Genomic DNA, 18,058 nt, shown 5'->3' on the forward strand with positions numbered 1-18,058 from the left:
CTCAGGCTATGTTCCCTAACTACTCCTAAAAAAATTTTAAGAGCTCTTCTTGCTCACATAGTGTGAGCTACCAGCAGGAGAGCAGCGGGGGTGTGCGCAAGTGAGTCCGCTTTGCAGAGTCCTGCTTGTCCTCACTGAACAGAGCCCCGCTTGTCCTCAGTGTACAGAGCCCTGCTTGTTCTCTGTGGTAAGCCACGTGGTGTGAGGTAAGATGTAAGGGGCAGATGGTGTTACCAAGGGGTAGATGTTCGTGATGCCAGGGCATGGTTTTCCTATATAACTATCCAAAGGTAGTTCCGCTAGTCCTAGGTCAGGCAGGGGCAATAAAGAGTCCAAGGCCAGGTTATGGGTAATGGTAGCTTTTACTGAGGTTAGACAGGTTATACAGTCTATACAGTTCAGCTAGTATCCCAGAGAGGTGGCCAGTGACACAGAGAGACCTTGCAGGCTTGCTGGGACTTGCAGTAGGTTGACTATAATTCAGGCCACATTGACTAGACAGTAGACTTGACTTGACTGACTTGATGACTGACAATTAGATGACTTAAGCTTATTTGTAATTGACAGGTGGATGCAGACTTTAGGCTTGAGGCCTCCAATGCTCTGGACACACTCTGTAAGACATCTTGACTGCACTGGACCTCAGGAACAAGAGAGATGAAAGAGAAAAAGAGCGATGGCAGCTCCTCCCTATCTTATATAGGGGGGCTGTGCAAGGAGCCCATAGGTCACTTGGGAGGTCACCTGGTCACTGGGTTCTCTGGTTAACAATCATATGACTTGAACATGTGACTTAAATATAAACATAATCATGTGGTACAACTATAATCATGTGACAAACAATAAAGGTCCTTTTACTCTTTATGTAAAACCTATGTACACAGGGGGAGACACTGCAGGAGAGCCCCGGTGACAGAGACCGGGACAGAAGGACCATATCCCGTACTGGGACACCACAAACCCCCTACTTGAGTAAAGTCTCCCTCGACATCCGTCCTGGAAGGCTGTGGAGCGAAATGGCCACAGGGCCGTATGCAGTCCTGGGGCATCGCAATTAACTGAGAATGCACGAGAGTCTATGCATCAATGTCCATACATGCGCTGACAAATTGTATAACGTAGCAACCATAGGATTACTGGAGTATAAGGATGAGTACTCTTAGCAACATACTTAGGACTACGCTAGGAACATGACCTATTAACCTTATATTTGACTATGAATAGGACTATGACTATGCATATTATGACATTTGACTATGCATATTATGACATTTGACTACAAATGACTAAGACATAACACTGGCGGATTGGGTTGCCGGAGGCTTACTGCCCAATGCCTTGGCTACTGGGGTCCCTTGGCATAACACACTTCTCCCCAGAACACTTTTTAGCTATATTTATGCTAGACATTTTCAGATAACACTAGACACTTGTTACCTTTTGACTTTTTAGTTACGTGCTTAGTGAGTACAGGAATACCTTCTGGCCAGCAAAGTATCCTGAGCACGTGGACACAAGAAAGTTAGATTAGACATGTGAGACATAGGTATTCAATCGGTCTGGCTTCAAGGAGAATGCTGGTTCCACGTGGCGCAGGATACAAAAGGAATGGAGATCAGATAAAATGGAGATAATTTATTTCCCAAGATATAGATATAAAAGTAATGAATTGTATTTACTCAGAGTGAAGTGCATACATGCATACAGAAATAGGCATGCATGCATATATGCAAATCAATAACGATATATACATAGTTACATAGTTACATAGTTAGTACGGTCGAAAAAAGACATATGTCCATCAAGTTCAACCAGGGAAATAAGGGGTAGGGGTGTGGCGCGATATTGGGGAAGGGATGAGATTTTATATTTCTTCATAAGCATTAATCTTATTTTGTTCCAGGAATGTATCTAATCCTGTTTTAAAGCTGTTAATTGTTCCTGCTGTGACCAGTTCCTGAGGTAGACCGTTCCATAAATTCACAGTCCTCATGGTAAAGAAGGCGTGTCGCCCCTTGAGACTAAACTTTTTCTTCTCCAGACGGAGGGAGTGCCCCCTCGTCCTTTGGGGGGGTTTAACCTGGAACAGTTTTTCTCCATAATTTTTGTATGGGCCATTTATATACTTATATACGTTTATCATATCCCCCCTTAAACGTCTCTTCTCAAGACTAAACAATTGTAACTCCTTTAATCGCTCCTCATAGCTAAGATGTTCCATGCCCCATATTAGTTTAGTCGCGCGTCTCTGCACCCTTTCCAACTCCGCAGTGTCCCTTTTATGGACAGGTGACCAAAACTGAACAGCATATTCCAGGTGAGGCCGTACCAATGCTTTATAAAGGGGGAGTATTATGTCCCTGTCCCTTGAGTCCATGCCTCTTTTTATACATGACAATATCCTGCCGGCTTTGGAAGCAGCAGCCTGACATTGCATGCTATTCTGTAGTCTGTGATCTACAAGTACACCCAGATCCTTCTCTACCAGTGACTCTGCCAGTTTAATCCCCCCTAAGACATACGATGCATGCAGGTTATTAGTACCCAGATGCATAACTTTACATTTATCCACATTGAACCTCATTTGCCAAGTGGATGCCCAGACACTTAGTCTATCCAAGTCATCTTGTAACTTATGCACATCCTCTATAGACTGTACCGTGCTACAAAGCTTGGTGTCATCTGCAAAGATAGAAACAGAGCTGTTAATACCATCCTCTATATCATTGATAAATAAATTAAACAACAGCGGTCCCAGTACTGAACCTTGGGGTACACCACTAATAACCGGGGACCAATCAGAGTACGAATCATTGACCACCACTCTCTGGGTACGATCCATGAGCCAGTGTTCAATCCAGTTACAAACTAAAATTTCCAAACCCAAAGACCTTAACTTACCTGTCAGACGTCTATGAGGGACAGTATCAAACGCTTTAGCAAAATCCAGAAACACTATATCCACAGCCATTCCTCTGTCAAGGCTTCTACTCACCTCTTCATAAAAGCAAATTAGATTGGTTTGACAACTTCTATCCTTAGTAAACCCATGCTGGCTATCACTTATAATACAATTATCCCCTATGTATTCCTGTATGTAATCCCTTATAAGTCCTTTAAACAATTTACCCACAATGCACGTTAAACTTACCGGTCTATAGTTTCCTGGTGAAGACCTAGAGCCCTTTTTGAAGATTGGCACCACATTCGCCTTGCGCCAGTCCCTTGGCACAATACCAGACACCAGAGAATCTCTAAATATCATGAACAGGGGTACAGATATTACTGAACTTACCTCTCTAAGAACTCTTGGGTGTAGTCCATCCGGTCCTGGGGATTTGCTTACATTTATATCACTTAACTTACCTTGTACCATCTCTACATTAAGCCAGTTCAGTACATTACATGATGTGTTACCAGCACTGACCTGGCCAATGTCAGCTCCTTTTTCCATAGTGTATACAGAACTAAAGAACCCATTCAGTAGCTCCGCCTTCTCTTGATCGCCTGTGACAACCTCCCCATTATCATTATTAAGGGGTCCTACATGCTCTGTCCTTGTTTTTTTTGCATTTATATATCTAAAAAAAAATTTAGGATTAGTTTTGCTTTCTTTGGCCACCTGTCTCTCATTTTTAATTTTTGCTGTTTTTATTACATTTTTACAGATTTTATTAAGCTCCTTGTACTGTTTAAATGTTATAGCTGACCCATCAGATTTGTATTTTTTGAAGGCTATTTTTTTGTTGTTTATTGCTCTTTTAACATCATGTGTCAGCCATGTAGGATTTAGTTTTAATCGTTTATATTTGTTCCCCTTTGGTATATATTTAGCTGTATAGTTATTTAGAGTTGATTTAAAGATGTCCCATTTACCTTCTGTATCAGTATTTGACAACACCTCCCCCCAGTCTATGTCCTGTAGTGCAGCCCTCAGCCCAGGGAAATTTGCCTTTTTAAAGTTATATGTTTTTGCCTTCCCCGCCTGTCTTTGTTTTCTACATTTTAAGTCAAAAGTAACTATATTGTGGTCGCTATTACCAAGGTTTTCCCGCACAGTTACATTACCAACCAGCTCTGCATTGTTGGAAATGATCAGATCCAACAAGGCATCACTTCTTGTTGGGTCCTCCACAAACTGGCCCATAAAATTATCCTGCAATAAATTTAGGAATTGTCGCCCCTTTGTAGTTTTAGCCAACCCCGGACCCCAATCTATATCTGGATAGTTAAAATCTCCCATTATTACCACTGTACCTGCCCGGGCGGCCCTCTCTATTTGTTTATGAAGCCGAACTTCTATCTCTTCAGTAATATTAGGGGGTCTGTAGATTACACCAAATACTATTTTTTCAGTATTTCCCTCCTTTTGTAATTCTACCCACAATGATTCCACATCCTCAGAATCATCACACACTATGGCATCGTTCACACTGACTTTCATACCACTTCTTACATACAGACAGACTCCACCACCTTTTCTGTTCATTCTATCCTTGCGAAACAATGTAAACCCCTGCAGATTGACAGCCCAGTCATGCGAGGAGTCCAGCCATGTCTCAGTGACCCCAACTATATCAATATGTTCCTCCAGTATCAAGGCCTCAAGCTCCCCCATTTTATTTGCTAGGCTTCTGGCATTTGTGAACATACACTTTACATTTCCATCCTTTATGTTATTGGGGTTAATGGGATTCAAGGGTGTAAGTTTTATTTTCCTATGAAGCCTAATCCTATTAACTATTCTAACCCCTCCCTCCGCTCCACCCCCAGGTACATTTATAATTCCCACCTCTCTATCTACACTATCTTCCCCCTCTTTGCTGTAGCTTCCCTCCCCCCAAGTCCCTAGTTTAAACACTCCTCCACCCTTCTAGCCATCATCTCCCCAAGCAAAGCTGCACCCTCCCCATTGAGGTGCAGCCCGTCCCTACGGTAGAGCCGGTAACCGACAGCGAAGTCAGCCCAGTTCTCCATGAACCCAAACCCTTCCTTCCTATACCAGCTTCTGAGCCACTTGTTTACCTCCCTGATCTCCCGCTGCCTCTCTGGTGCGGCTCGTGGTACTGGTAGTATTTCAGAAAAGACTACCTTGGAGGTCCTTGCCTTAAGCTTGCGGCCTAAGTCCCTGAAATCATTTTTAAGGACACTCCACCTACCTCTTACTTTGTCATTGGTGCCAATATGTACCATGACTGCTTGGTCCTCTCCAGCCCCGCCCAACAACCTGTCAACCCGATCCGCGATGTGCCGAACTCGTGCGCCAGGCAGACAACACACTGTTCGGCAATCCCGGTCTTTGTGACAGATTGCCTTGTCTGTCCCCCTAATAATTGAGTCCCCCACCACTAGTACCTGTCTGGCCTGCCCTGTACTCCTCCCTCCCTCCTTACTGGAGCAGACACCCCCCTGGCGGTCAGAGGCGGTATCCTGCTGCAGTTCTGCTAGCTCTGTAATGGCATCCCCCTCATCTGCCAAGCGGGCAAACTTGTTGGGGTGTGCCAGTTCAGGACTAGCCTCCCTGACACTTTTTCCCCTACCCCTCTTTCTAACTGTAACCCAGCTAACTGCCTGACTGTCCTGCAACTCCGTCCCACTGTCCTCCCCCACCTCTATTCCCGAGAGTGCCTGCTCAGTGAGCAGAAGACTCCTCTCCATGTTGTTAATGCTTCTCATTGTTGCCAGTCGCCCCTCTAGATGCAGGATCTGGGCTTCCAAACGGACAACTAGCACACATCTCGCACAACAATATGCACCCTCAAACTGTTGTTCAAGGATTGCATACATTGAACAGGATGTACATTGGACTGCATTTTCCAACATGGAGGCCATCTAGTTATGGGGATTTCACAAATGTATAGGAAAAAACAGACAGTCAAAATTACACTTAAAATTTTTTGTAGACCTTGTGGGTTCAAAAATTAAAACTCACAGCGATCTCAACCTCCTGCTTTCAAACTCCAGTTTTTGAAACTCCTCTTTCACGCCCCCTCTTACACAGCAACACTCAGAAGAGCAAGCTCTCAATAAGAGTCCCAAGCTAAGATTTATACACCTGTGCCCAATCTACTCCTCCTCCCCCTAGAGGTGGAACAGAGAAAAAAAAAATAAAAAATGAAAAAGGGTGTTTAAACTCTAACAGTTATCCCACTATGTGCAAAAGAGAAAAACTTACCCAAAATATGAATGTGGGCTATAGGCAGTCGCTCCCACTCCACAGATTCACTCCGCACAACAGATAATCACAGTTTTTGAAACTCCTCTTTCACGCCCCCTCTTACACAGCAACACTCAGAAAGAGCAAGAGCAAGAGCATAGCCACTATAACATACACGAGAAGTGCATCCATAGCGTGGAAAAAATAAAATACAACGGGATGAGTAAAATACATAAAGACTACACACACAAACAGAAAAGAAAAAAAAATCATAAACAAAACCCAAGCTGATTAAGCAGATGTAAAAATTGAAAAATATGTAGACCAAAAGGTATTGCAGACATTATCTTCATTTTTCACTTTTGCTAAACTCTACTCCCTACATTCAGATACTTTGGATTAAATATATGTACATATCACTTCTACAATTACATCCTATATTTACACCCTTTATTATTTAATTAATTTTCTTTTATTCTCCTTTCTTTTCTTCTTTTTTTTTTTTTTTTATTATTTTTACTATTGCCTGTTTGGTCTGTGTTATCGACAGATCAGAGGCTGTGCTATGGGGAAGCGCTTCGCCCCAATTTACGCTAATTTATTCATGGGGTCTTTCAAAGCCATCCACATAGCACAGTCTCTGATCTATTCCCCTTATATTATATTTTTTCATCGATATATAGACGACCTGTTTATTTTTTGGACAGGCTCTGAATCACTGGCTCATGATTTAGTCACCCATCTCAATTCTAATAAATGAGGTTTACAGTTCACTCTTAATTTTTCCACTGACAGAATTAATTTTTTAGCCCTGGAGATTTTAAATAGAGCGGGTCATATTCACACTAAAACTCATTTTATATCTGTTGATGTTAACAGTTTTTTTTTTAGAATATAACAGTGCACAGGACAGTATCTTAGGCTATGTAAAAATTGCACCACAGATTCTGCTTTTTTTTTTTTTTTTTTGACCAAGCCACCCTCCTCAAAGATCATTTTCTTTCCAAGGGTTATCCCAATTCATTAATCACTCAAGCATTCCATAAAATAAAAGACAAAAAACTATTACATCTGGTTAATACAGTAAAGAATAATGGAGCAGAAATATATCCAGAAAAAGATAAAAACAGAAAACATACAGACAATTCATTTAAGTATAATTTTATTACCAACTACAATAGAGCATCAAAGGAGATCCAAAATACTTTAAGACGACATTGGCACATTATTTTGTATGATCCCATTTTGAAAGACTTAGTTCCCAATATACTGGTATAACATACAGAAGGGCAAAAAATCTACAGAACATAATTGCTCCAAATAGACTAAAAAATATCAGTTACCAATTCACCTTCGTTTTCTCCATTAAAAGGTTGTTCACCTTGTAACAAAAGTCGCTGTCTTTGTTGCAGCATCAATAAATTTACCTCTCATCATACCAATTTTTTTTTCTCTATTAACCAATCGTTAAATTGTGATACACAGTTTGTTATCTATTTGTTATCCTGCAGTTGTCACCTACAATATGTGGGGCGCACTATTCAAACCGTGCGCTCCCGTATGTCTAAACACAGATCTAACATTAAAAATAACTTTATATTACATAGTGTCTCTCGGCACTTTTTCATTATCCATAAAAATTACATATCTTCTTTACGCTTGAATATTCTTGAAACAATACCAGACAATAGACCTAATCGGTTTCAATGTTTAATTAATCATGAATCTTTTTGGATGTTCAAATTATCCACATTAGTTTGAATGAGACCATCAAAAATGTTCGATAATTATTCCCAGGCCGTACTTACTGGCACCGTATAGTCTACATGGTTTGCACAATAGGAATAATTTTACTTATTAAAAACAAAACTAAAAAAAATGTTCCGTACATACATTTTTCATGCTCTGCAGTGGCATTTACAGTTGCAATATGACCACCGCAGTTTCTACTCCCTACACTCAGATACATTGGATTAAATATATGTACATATCACTTCTACATTTACATCCTATATTTACACCCTTGATTATTTAATTTTCTTTTATTCTCCTTTCTTTTTTTTTTCATAATTTTTACTATTGCCTGTTTGGTCTACATATTTTTCAATTTTTACATCTGCTTAATAAGCATGGGTTTTGTATAGGATTTTTTTCTTTCCTGTTTCTGTGTGTAGTCTTTATGTATTTTACTCATCCCATTGTATTCTATTTTTTCCACGCTATGGATGCACTTCTCGTGTATGTTATAGTGACTATATAATTATATATTTGCATGCATTTGCATATATGCATGCATGCCTATTTCCGCATGTGTGCATGCATGTATGCACTTCACTCTGAGTAAATAAAATTCATTACTTTTTGTATTTTTATAAAAAAAAAACATTTTTATATTTGTCCATATATGTTTTTGATATATTTCTCCTGTATTTGTTATATCACATTTTTGTAACTGTGTGGGAAAACCTTGGTAATAGCGACCACAATATAGTTACTTTTGACTTAAAATGTAGAAAACAAAGACAGGCGGGGAAGGCAAAAACATATAACTTTAAAAAGGCAAACTTCCCTGGGCTGAGGGTTGCACTACAGGACATAGACTGGGGGGAGGTGTTCTCAAATACTGATACAGAAGGTAAATGGGACATCTTTAAATCAACTCTAAATAACTATACAGCTAAATATATACCAAAGGGGAACAAATATTAACAATTAAAACTAAATCCTACATGGCTGACAAATGATGTTAAAAGAGTAATAAACAACAAAAAAAATAGCCTTCAAAAAATACAAATCTGATGGGTCAGCTATAACATTTAAACAGTACAAGGAGCTTAATAAAATCTGTAAAAATGTAATAAAAACAGCAAAAATTCAAAACGAGAGACAGGTGGCCAAAGAAAGCAAAACTAATCCTAAATATTTTTTTAAATGCAAAAAAACCAAGGACAGAGCATGTAGGACCCCTTAATAATGATAATGGGGAGGTTGTCACAGGCGATAAAGAGAAAGCGGAGCTACTGAATGGGTTCTTTAGTTCTGTATATACTAGGGAAGAAGGAGGAGCCGACATTGGACAGGTCAGTGCTGGTAACACATCATGTAATGTACTGAACTGGCTTAATGTAGAGATGGTACAAGGTAAGTTAAGTAATATAAATGTAAGCAAATCCCCAGGGCCGGATGGACTACACCCAAGAGTTCTTAGAGAGGTAAGTTCAGTAATATCTGTACCCCTGTTCATGATATTTAGAGATTCACTGGTGTCTGGTATTGTGCCAAGGGACTGGCGCAAAGCGAATGTGGTGCCAATCTTCAAAAAGGGCTCTAGGTCTTCCCCAGGAAACTATAGACCGGTAAGTTTAACGTGCATTGTGGGTAAATTGTTTGAAGGACTTATAAGGGATTACATACAGGAATACATAGGGGATAATTGTATTATAAGTGATAGCCAGCATGGGTTTACTAAGGATAGAAGTTGTCAAACCAATCTAATTTGCTTTTATGAAGAGGTGAGTAGAAGCCTTGACAGAGGAATGGCTGTGGATATAGTGTTTCTGGATTTTGCTAAAGCATTTGATACTGTCCCTCATAGACGTCTGACAGGTAAGTTAAGGTCTTTGGGTTTGGAAATTTTAGTTTGTAACTGGATTGAACACTGGCTCATGGATCGTACCCAGAGAGTGGTGGTCAATGATTCGTACTCTGATTGGTCCCTGGTAATTAGTGGTGTACCCCAAGGTTCAGTACTGGGACCGCTGTTGTTTAATTTATTTATCAATGATATAGAGGATGGCATTATCAATGATATAGAGGATGGCATTAACAGCTCTGTTTCTATCTTTGCAGATGACACTAAGCTTTGTAGCACAGTACAGTCTATAGAGGATGTGCATAAGTTACAAGATGACTTGGATAGACTAAGTGTCTGGGCATCCACTTGGCAAATGAGGTTCAATGTGGATAAATGTAAAGTTATGCATCTGGGTACTAATAACCTGCATGCGTCGTATGTCTTAGGGGGGATTAAACTGGCAGAGTCACTGGTAGAGAAGGATCTGGGTGTACTTGTGGATCACAGACTACAGAATAGCATGCAATGTCAGGCTGCTGCTTCCAAAGCCGGCAGGATATTGTCATTTATCAAAAGAGGCATGGACTCAAGGGACAGGGACATAATACTCCTCCTTTATAAAGCATTGGTACGGCCTCACCTGGAATATGCTGTTCAGTTTTGGTCGCCTGTACATAAAAGGGACACTGTGGAGCTGGAAAGGGTGCAGAGACGCGCGACTAAACTAATATGGGGCATGGAACATCTTAGCTATGAGGAGCGATTAAAGGAGTTACAATTGTTTAGTCTTGAGAAGAGATGTTTAAGGGGTGGATATGATAAACGTATATAAGTGTATTAATGGCCCATACAAAAAATATGGAGAAAAACTGTTCCAGGTTAAACCCCCCCAAAGGACGAGGGGGCACTCCCTCCGTCTGGAGAAGAAAAAGTTTAGTCTCAAGGGGCGACACGCCTTCTTTACCGTGAGGACTGTGAACTTATGGAACAGTCTAGCTCAGGAACTGGTCACAGCAGGAGAAATTAACAGCTTTAAAACAGGATTAGATACATTCCTGGAACAAAATAACATTAATGCTTATGAAGAAATATAAAATCCCATCCCTTCCCCAATATCGCGCCACACCCCTACCCTTTAATTCCCTGGTTGAACTTGATGGACATATGTCTTTTTTCGACCATACTAACTATGTAACATTACTTACTCCAAATGTTCCCTCTCCCTTCCTTGTACTGACGTAACAAACTACCACTCCTATAAAATACCCATTTCTTGTTATGCCTGATGAAGCTGCTTTCCTGTAGCGAAATGCGTTGCATCTTGGGAAATAAATTATCTCCATTTTATCTGATCTCCATTCCTTTTGTATCCACGCGCCACGTGGAGCTGGCGTTCTCCTTGAAGCCAGACCGATCGAATACCTTGCCTAGCCGGAGGGCTGCAGATACATTACCTCTTGATGTGCTTACCATTGTTGTGTATGATGCTACACAACCACATCTGGTGAGCTGCTGTCTTATTTCACTTTTATACTGATTATCTCTTTTATCACACCAAGAAGCGCTCTCCTTTTTCTACCCTTTAGACGTATGTGAGATATAGGACACTCAAAGGCATTTGAATGGACTGTTATGTGGGGAGTGCTACATCCCTAGTGTACATTAGATATGTGTACATGAATTTTGGTGGACTTATGGAACATGTGTAGCCCTAGACTGTACATAATGTTAGCGGTGGGGGGTGAATGTCGCTTCTACTGACTGATTCAGGATACCCCTTACAAAGAAAACTGACAGACACAAAAAAAAACAATGTACACCATGACCTTTTGTGTACAACAGATTATATACATTCTATTATATCATACTACAACAATTATAGTACAGAAACACAAATATGTCCCTCGTGCATAGTGACGAGCAAAAATATATTACTATGACAATATGTACACAGGTGTCAATGTATAGTCCAATAGTCCACTATAGATTCACTATAGAGTTCAGGCTCTGTCAGGTTCCAAAGAATCTCGGCTGAAGCCGGGCACACCACTTACGAGATTGGTTACCCCAAAACTTTCTTAACAAGTTCGTCAGGCACTGTGCTTGAGCATTGCTTGTAAGCCTGGAACAACAAAAAGTGTGCTGGAACAACAAAAAGAGTGTCAGTTATTCTTACTTTACCGCAGTCTTTTGGTAAAGTTACTGTACACAAGTACACAAATAGTGACGTTTCTTTACATAGGTACTCTTCCATTCCAGCCTCGCCGGTCGGACTGTTTCCTAGATTGGGGCACGTACCCAGGACCGCGAGACTGGGCCCTCTCCATGGGGTTGACGTGTGTTCCACGAGGCGTGAGACAAATGGGACTCTGTGATGGTCGGGCTCACAGTGACCACCACTTGTACAGCAGCAGCCTGTGGCACTGGGGGATGAACTGCTGGGGCCTGTTGGGACGGCCAAACCTCCACAACAGCTGGAGTAGGCTGAGGCACTTTGTTGGTGCCCGCTGGTCAGGCCAAATCTCTGGGGCAACCAGAGTGGGCATGGGCACGTTCTCTGATGGCTTTCCAGAAGCATTTCCCCTCTCCAGGGAGCTCTATAAGTTCAACCAGCTCAAAATTTGGCTTTTTCAGCATCTTGACTTCACGAACATAGACTTAAAGGAGAGGATAGATATACTGGCAGGCCTTTTCAATGTCTTTGCCTGTGTAGTCTGGAATCAGTTTGTTGACAACTTCCTTCAGGTCATTTGTTTGCACCTTTTTGGGTAGTGATTTCCATTATCTTTTTGCGAATCCGATGGACTTGTTGATGCTGGGTATAGGATGTCTTTCTGATCTGATTGTTGAGCTTCTTTATGGACCCAACACAGAATAGACGGAGAAGGTAGCCATCTGCAGTCTTCCCATCCACATGTGCTTTAATTCGGGTCCTCCGTTTTTTTTTTTTTTTTACACCACTGAGCCCGCCTGCAACCTGGGGAGTACTGGCCCTTTAAGATGCTTGGGAAGGTGCTGCAGCAACTTAGTCTGAGCTGAATGACATACTCTGGGTGGTGCTCTCCCATGTGATGGCAAGTACCCGGGGACACTGCTGGGCACTAAGGAGTTAATGTGACTTGCCTCCAGTACCGGAGACTTACTTGCGATCGTTGGTGTCAGAATTTTCGGAGCTGGACGCAGCCACCGGGATTTCCAACCTTTCTGTGCACCTGAGACTTCCTGTTCTTGTCCCTTCTGCAATGGGCTCCAGTAAGATGGCCACCGGCCGGAAACACGTCATCAGTGCAGCGCTGACTTCCAGTCCCCTGGCAACAGGAAGCGGATCTTCATAGTTCCACTTCGGCACGGACACAGCAACATGATTCCATGACCAGGGGTGGGACGCTGGCTTTGGCGGGGACCTTTCGCGCCCTTCTCTACCAACAGATTAACCCTTTGAGGTACAATGGCAGACATTTAGGCATGTAACATTGCTTCCTTATGGATCTTGCATACAATGTTCACAACTTCAAAGTTATTTTCAACAACGGATAATGGACTCCTTTTCACCTCCCCCACTATTTTACCAGCGCCTTTAGTAAAAACACATTACAATTAGAACAGTCCCGTATACTTTTCTGGTGCTAACTTTTTCGCATCAGAGACACAGTTCAGACTAGGGGAAGGACTCATGGCTTTGTGGCATATGACACATACCCGAAACCTGTTCATGATGCCAAAACTTGTGGTGATCCACGGGGTGTGAGGTGAGGTGTAAGGGGCATATGGTGTTGCCCAGGGGTAGATGGTATTAACCCCTTTGTGTTCGTGATGCCAGGGCGTGGTTTTCCTATATAACATCCTGAAGGTAGTACCTCTTGTCCTAGGTCAGGGAGGGGCAATAAAGGGTCCAAGGCCAGGTTAAGGGTAATTCTGAGGTTAGACAGGTTGTACAGTCTATGCAGTTCAGCCAGTATCCCAGAGAGGTGACCAGTAACACAGGAGACCTCGCAGGCATGCTGGGACGTGCAGTGGGTAGACTAACTATGATGCAGGCCACGTTGACTCGACTTAACTGACTTGATTACTGACAATGAGATGACTTTAGCGTACTTGTAATTGATAGGTGGCTGCAGACTTTAGGCTTGAGGCCTCCAATGCTCTGGACACACTCTGTAAGACGTCTTGACTGCAATGGACCTCAGGAACAAGAGAGATGAAAAAGAGCGATTGCAGCTCCTCCCTATCTTATATAGGGGGGGCTGTGCAAGGAGCCCATAGGTCACTTGGGAGGTCACCTAGTTACTGGGTTCTCTGGGTAACAATCATATGACTTGAACATGTGACTTAAACATAATCATGTGGTACAACTATAATCATGTGACAAACAATAAAGGTCCTTTTACTCTTTATGTAAAACCAATGTACACAGGGGGAGATACTGCAGGAGAGCCCGGGGGACAGATATGGTCCTTCTATCCCATCAGGTTGAGTCCCTATCACATACTGGGACACCACATCCTCAGTGTACAGAGCCCTGCTTGTCCTCAGTGTACAGAGCCCTGCTTGTCCTCAGTGTACAGAGCCCTGTTTGCCCTCAGTGTACAGAGCCCTGCTTGTCCTCCGTGTACAGAGCCCTGCTTGTCCTCAGGGCACAGAGCCCTGCTTGTCCTCAGGGCACAGAGCCCTGCTTGTCCTCAGGGCACAGAGCCCTGCTTGTCCTCAGGGCACAGAGCCCTGCTTGTCCTCAGGGCACAGAGCCCTGCTTGTCCTCAGTGCCCAGAGCCCTGCATGTCCTCAGTGCCCAGAGCCCTGCTTGTCCTCAGTGCACAGAGCCCTGCTTGTCCTCAGTGCCCAGAGCCCTGCTTGTCCTCAGTGCACAGAGCCCTGCTTGTCCTCAGTGCACAGAGCCCTGCTTGTCCTCAGTGCACAGTGCCCTGCGGGGTATGCGAGTGAACACAGCGTCACTTGCTCAGCCAGCGCTCTGCGATTTTCGACTCACTGCCAGGCCGGAGTGAGTCCGAAATTACTGCAAAAGCTTGCGGCCAGGGACTCCTAGGGAGACCCCTAGTGGCCACATTTTCAAAATGAAAATACACCTAAAAGGAAGAATTCTTTCAAAATAAAATCCTATTAGAAAGTAGTTATATATACAATCGGGTATAACATATCAAAAATTTTTTTGATGACCGGTACTCTTTAAAAACTCACAACTGATTCCTGAAAGTTACTGTGAACAATCCAAATACGACAGAGACAGCCAGTCCAATGTCCAGGTTCAGGCAGATGGTCGACAGGAAGGTCACAATCCATATAAGCTGGGATAGTAAATGTTTCAGTCATTGATTTACATAATATTAAGAACATTACAGTAATATTCCATGATGTTACACATATTAATAATTGGGTAAATATAAAATAGTACATTTCCTTTGCAGCTCAGTACAAATCGGCAGATACCTTTCTCACAGTGATGTAAACCACCATACCAAGATTCTTACCATAGCAGTTAGAGCCGTGTGATTCTGTTACTTACCAAATCATACTTGTTAGTCCGCCATAGGAGAGGTATATCCAAAAACTGCTTGTACATGCCCTTCAGGTTGGCAATGACAATAGCTGACAGAATTGCCTTTAGAAAAAGCAAACAATAAAAGAGTGACTGGGCCAATTATACTAGGCCACAATGTATACAGTGAAACCACTTTGAGCTTTTCACCCACATTGGCACAAAAAGTGATCTTATATAGGGAGAGGTCTGATCAAAGAATGCATAATAAATGTAGAACTAAAAATCACAGAAAATCTGGTCTAGAAAAGGGGTTGGTCTCCATAAAGAGGGGACCTTTTGGAGAGGTTTCACTGTGTGTAAAAAGTTGTGGGGCAATAATTTAAAGGGGTACTCCGGCACTTAGACATCTTATCCCCTATCCAAAGGATAGGGGATAAGATGCCTGATCACGGGGGTCCTGCCACTGGGGACCCCCGTGATCTTGCACGCAGCACCCCGTTAAAATCAGTCCCAGAAGCACGTTCGCTCAGGGTCGGAGCAGGGTGCCGGAGCAGGGTGACGTCACGTCTCCGCCCCCGTGTGACATCACACTTCGCCCCCTCAATGCAAGCCTATGGGAGGGGGCGTGACAGCTGAAAAAATGCATTGGTGCTGAATTTATCAATAGCAACTTTTCGGCAAAAAGTTGCATTGGCCAAAAGAATGCTGAAATGTCAGACCATGCTGGAGCAGGTTTAAATACAGTCGAAACCATAGATCCCGAAGTCTGTGCGCAGAATTTATCAAGAGCCTAGTGACTTTTGATAAATTAAGCGCACAATAGACCGGCCTAAACCTCAGTAGGTTGGTTTATATTGATGCGGGAAATAGACAACTTTGATAAATCTCCCCCTTTGTTTCTTAAGATGATACACTGTCATTTCTTTAAAGGGGTTCACTGGCCCTAAGACATCTTATCCCCTATCCAAAGGATAGGGGATAAGATGTCTGACTACGGGGGTCCAGCCGCTGGGGACCCCCGCCATCTTGCATTTGGCAGCCACCTCTTTGAGCTGCACGCCACGCTGCCAGCTCATAAACTGCCCGTGCCGACCACGGGGCCGGAGTATCATGACGTCACGACTCCACCCCTGTGTGACGTCACGCTCCCACTATGCAAGTCCATGGGAGTGGCGTGACTGCCACCACGCCCCCTGCCATAGACTTGCATAGCGGGGGCAGTGGGTGACATCACACGAGGGTGGAGTCGTGATGTCACGATACTCTGGCCCCGAAGTCGGCACCTGGCAGTTTGTGAGCTGGCAGCGCGGCGTGCAGCTCAAAGAGGTGGGTGCCAAATGCAAGATTGCAGGAGTCCCCAGCGGCAGGACCCCCGCAATAAGACATCTTATCCCCTATCCTTTGGATAGGGGATAAGATGTCTTAGGGCCGGAGTACCACTTTAATGTCACTGCAAGTTGTAAACTAAAATGCCCTTTTTGAGCCCAGCTGTAGATTAGCAATTTTGACCACTAGATGTCAGCACAATACAATATATCATAATCTGTTTTTACTTGGATAGAAGTGACAAAATAAAACATAACACTGATAAAGGTAAAAGAACCCAAATATAAGACAATGCAGTCATTTAATTTGCAGTCCTATGAAAATCCACAGATTATCAAACCAACTGACACCTGTACTAGGTCTGCATTAAGTATGAAGTATTTATTTTGATTTAGCTCTTTCCCATCCATTATAAAATGTAAGGGATGATATCACTGTGCCCTTCTGTTCGATTTCAAATACAACTGGATAACCATTAAAATTATATATTCTGCAATGGCTATTGCAGTTACAAACACTTTTCCCCAAAAAATGAATTCTGTAAGGGTAATGTTTACTTACACAGTACAGCTAGTAGCTGATTCCATACAAGCAACAATTACTGAAAAAACACAATTCACCTAAAACTCTACAAAACCAAGAGGGGAAAAAAGAGCATTAAAGGACAGGTATCATGGGAAAAAAAATGTATCCCCTATCCGAAGGATAGAGGATACGTTTTTAATCGCGGGGGGTCCCATTGATTTATAAATTCTCCTCTAATTATCCTCTAATAATTCTTTCTATAATTCGCTATATAATGCAATGTTATATAATGGTTATGAGTATTTTCTATGCACTTGTTACTTTAAGAATCCTATTGCTATGAACCTTGTTGTTAGGGGAGTATGCAGAGGTGAACCAGGTGGCTTGTCCTGCCAGTGGGATCTCTCTAAATTCCTCCCATGTAAAGTGGGGTTGGAGTTCAGTTTTCTCTCTTAATACTCTTGCTGTAGTACAGTTTGGTGAAGTCTCTGGGAGGTGATCCTGAAGGAGGCCCGAGGCCTAGTCCAGCAACCACGCATCTACTATCAGTTAACCCCAGTACCCAGGTGAAAATCCAAGCCTTGCGGTAAGCACGAAGTCCGGGGAATTTAAAGGGGTTCTCCGGTGCTTAAACATCTTATCCCCTATCCAAAGGATAGGGGATAAGATGCCTGATCGCGGGAGTCCCCCGGGATCATGCACACGGCACCCCGTTTGTAATCAGTCTCCGGAGCGTGTTCGCTCCAGGACTGATTACCGGCGACTACAGGGCGTCACGCCTGCGCCGGCGTGTGACGTCACGCTCCGCCCCGCAATGCAAGCCTACGGGAGGGGGCGTGATAGCTATCCCACCCCCTCCCGTAGGCTTGCATTGGGGTGGAGCGTGATGTCACACGCCGGCGCAGGCGTGACGTCACACGCCGCCCGCCCTGTAGTCGCCCGTAATCAGTCCTGGAGCGAACACGCTCCGGAGACTGATTAC

General features: G+C 43.0%; 1 protein-coding gene across 1 annotated transcript in view; it reads right to left on the reverse strand.

Moving 5' to 3' along the window:
* Positions 1-18,058, reverse strand: part of LOC130276015 (solute carrier family 26 member 6-like) — a 45,975-nt gene that overhangs the window by 6,233 nt on the left and 21,684 nt on the right. The window contains exons 11-12 of the mRNA XM_056524807.1: positions 15,250-15,345; positions 14,925-15,031 (exon numbers count right to left, since the gene is read on the reverse strand). Coding sequence (XP_056380782.1) covers positions 14,925-15,031; positions 15,250-15,345 — 203 coding nt within the window. The remainder of the gene's footprint in view (positions 1-14,924; positions 15,032-15,249; positions 15,346-18,058) is intronic.

Source organism: Hyla sarda, chromosome 6 (genome assembly GCF_029499605.1).
Source record: "Hyla sarda isolate aHylSar1 chromosome 6, aHylSar1.hap1, whole genome shotgun sequence".
Lineage (NCBI taxonomy): Eukaryota > Metazoa > Chordata > Amphibia > Anura > Hylidae > Hyla > Hyla sarda.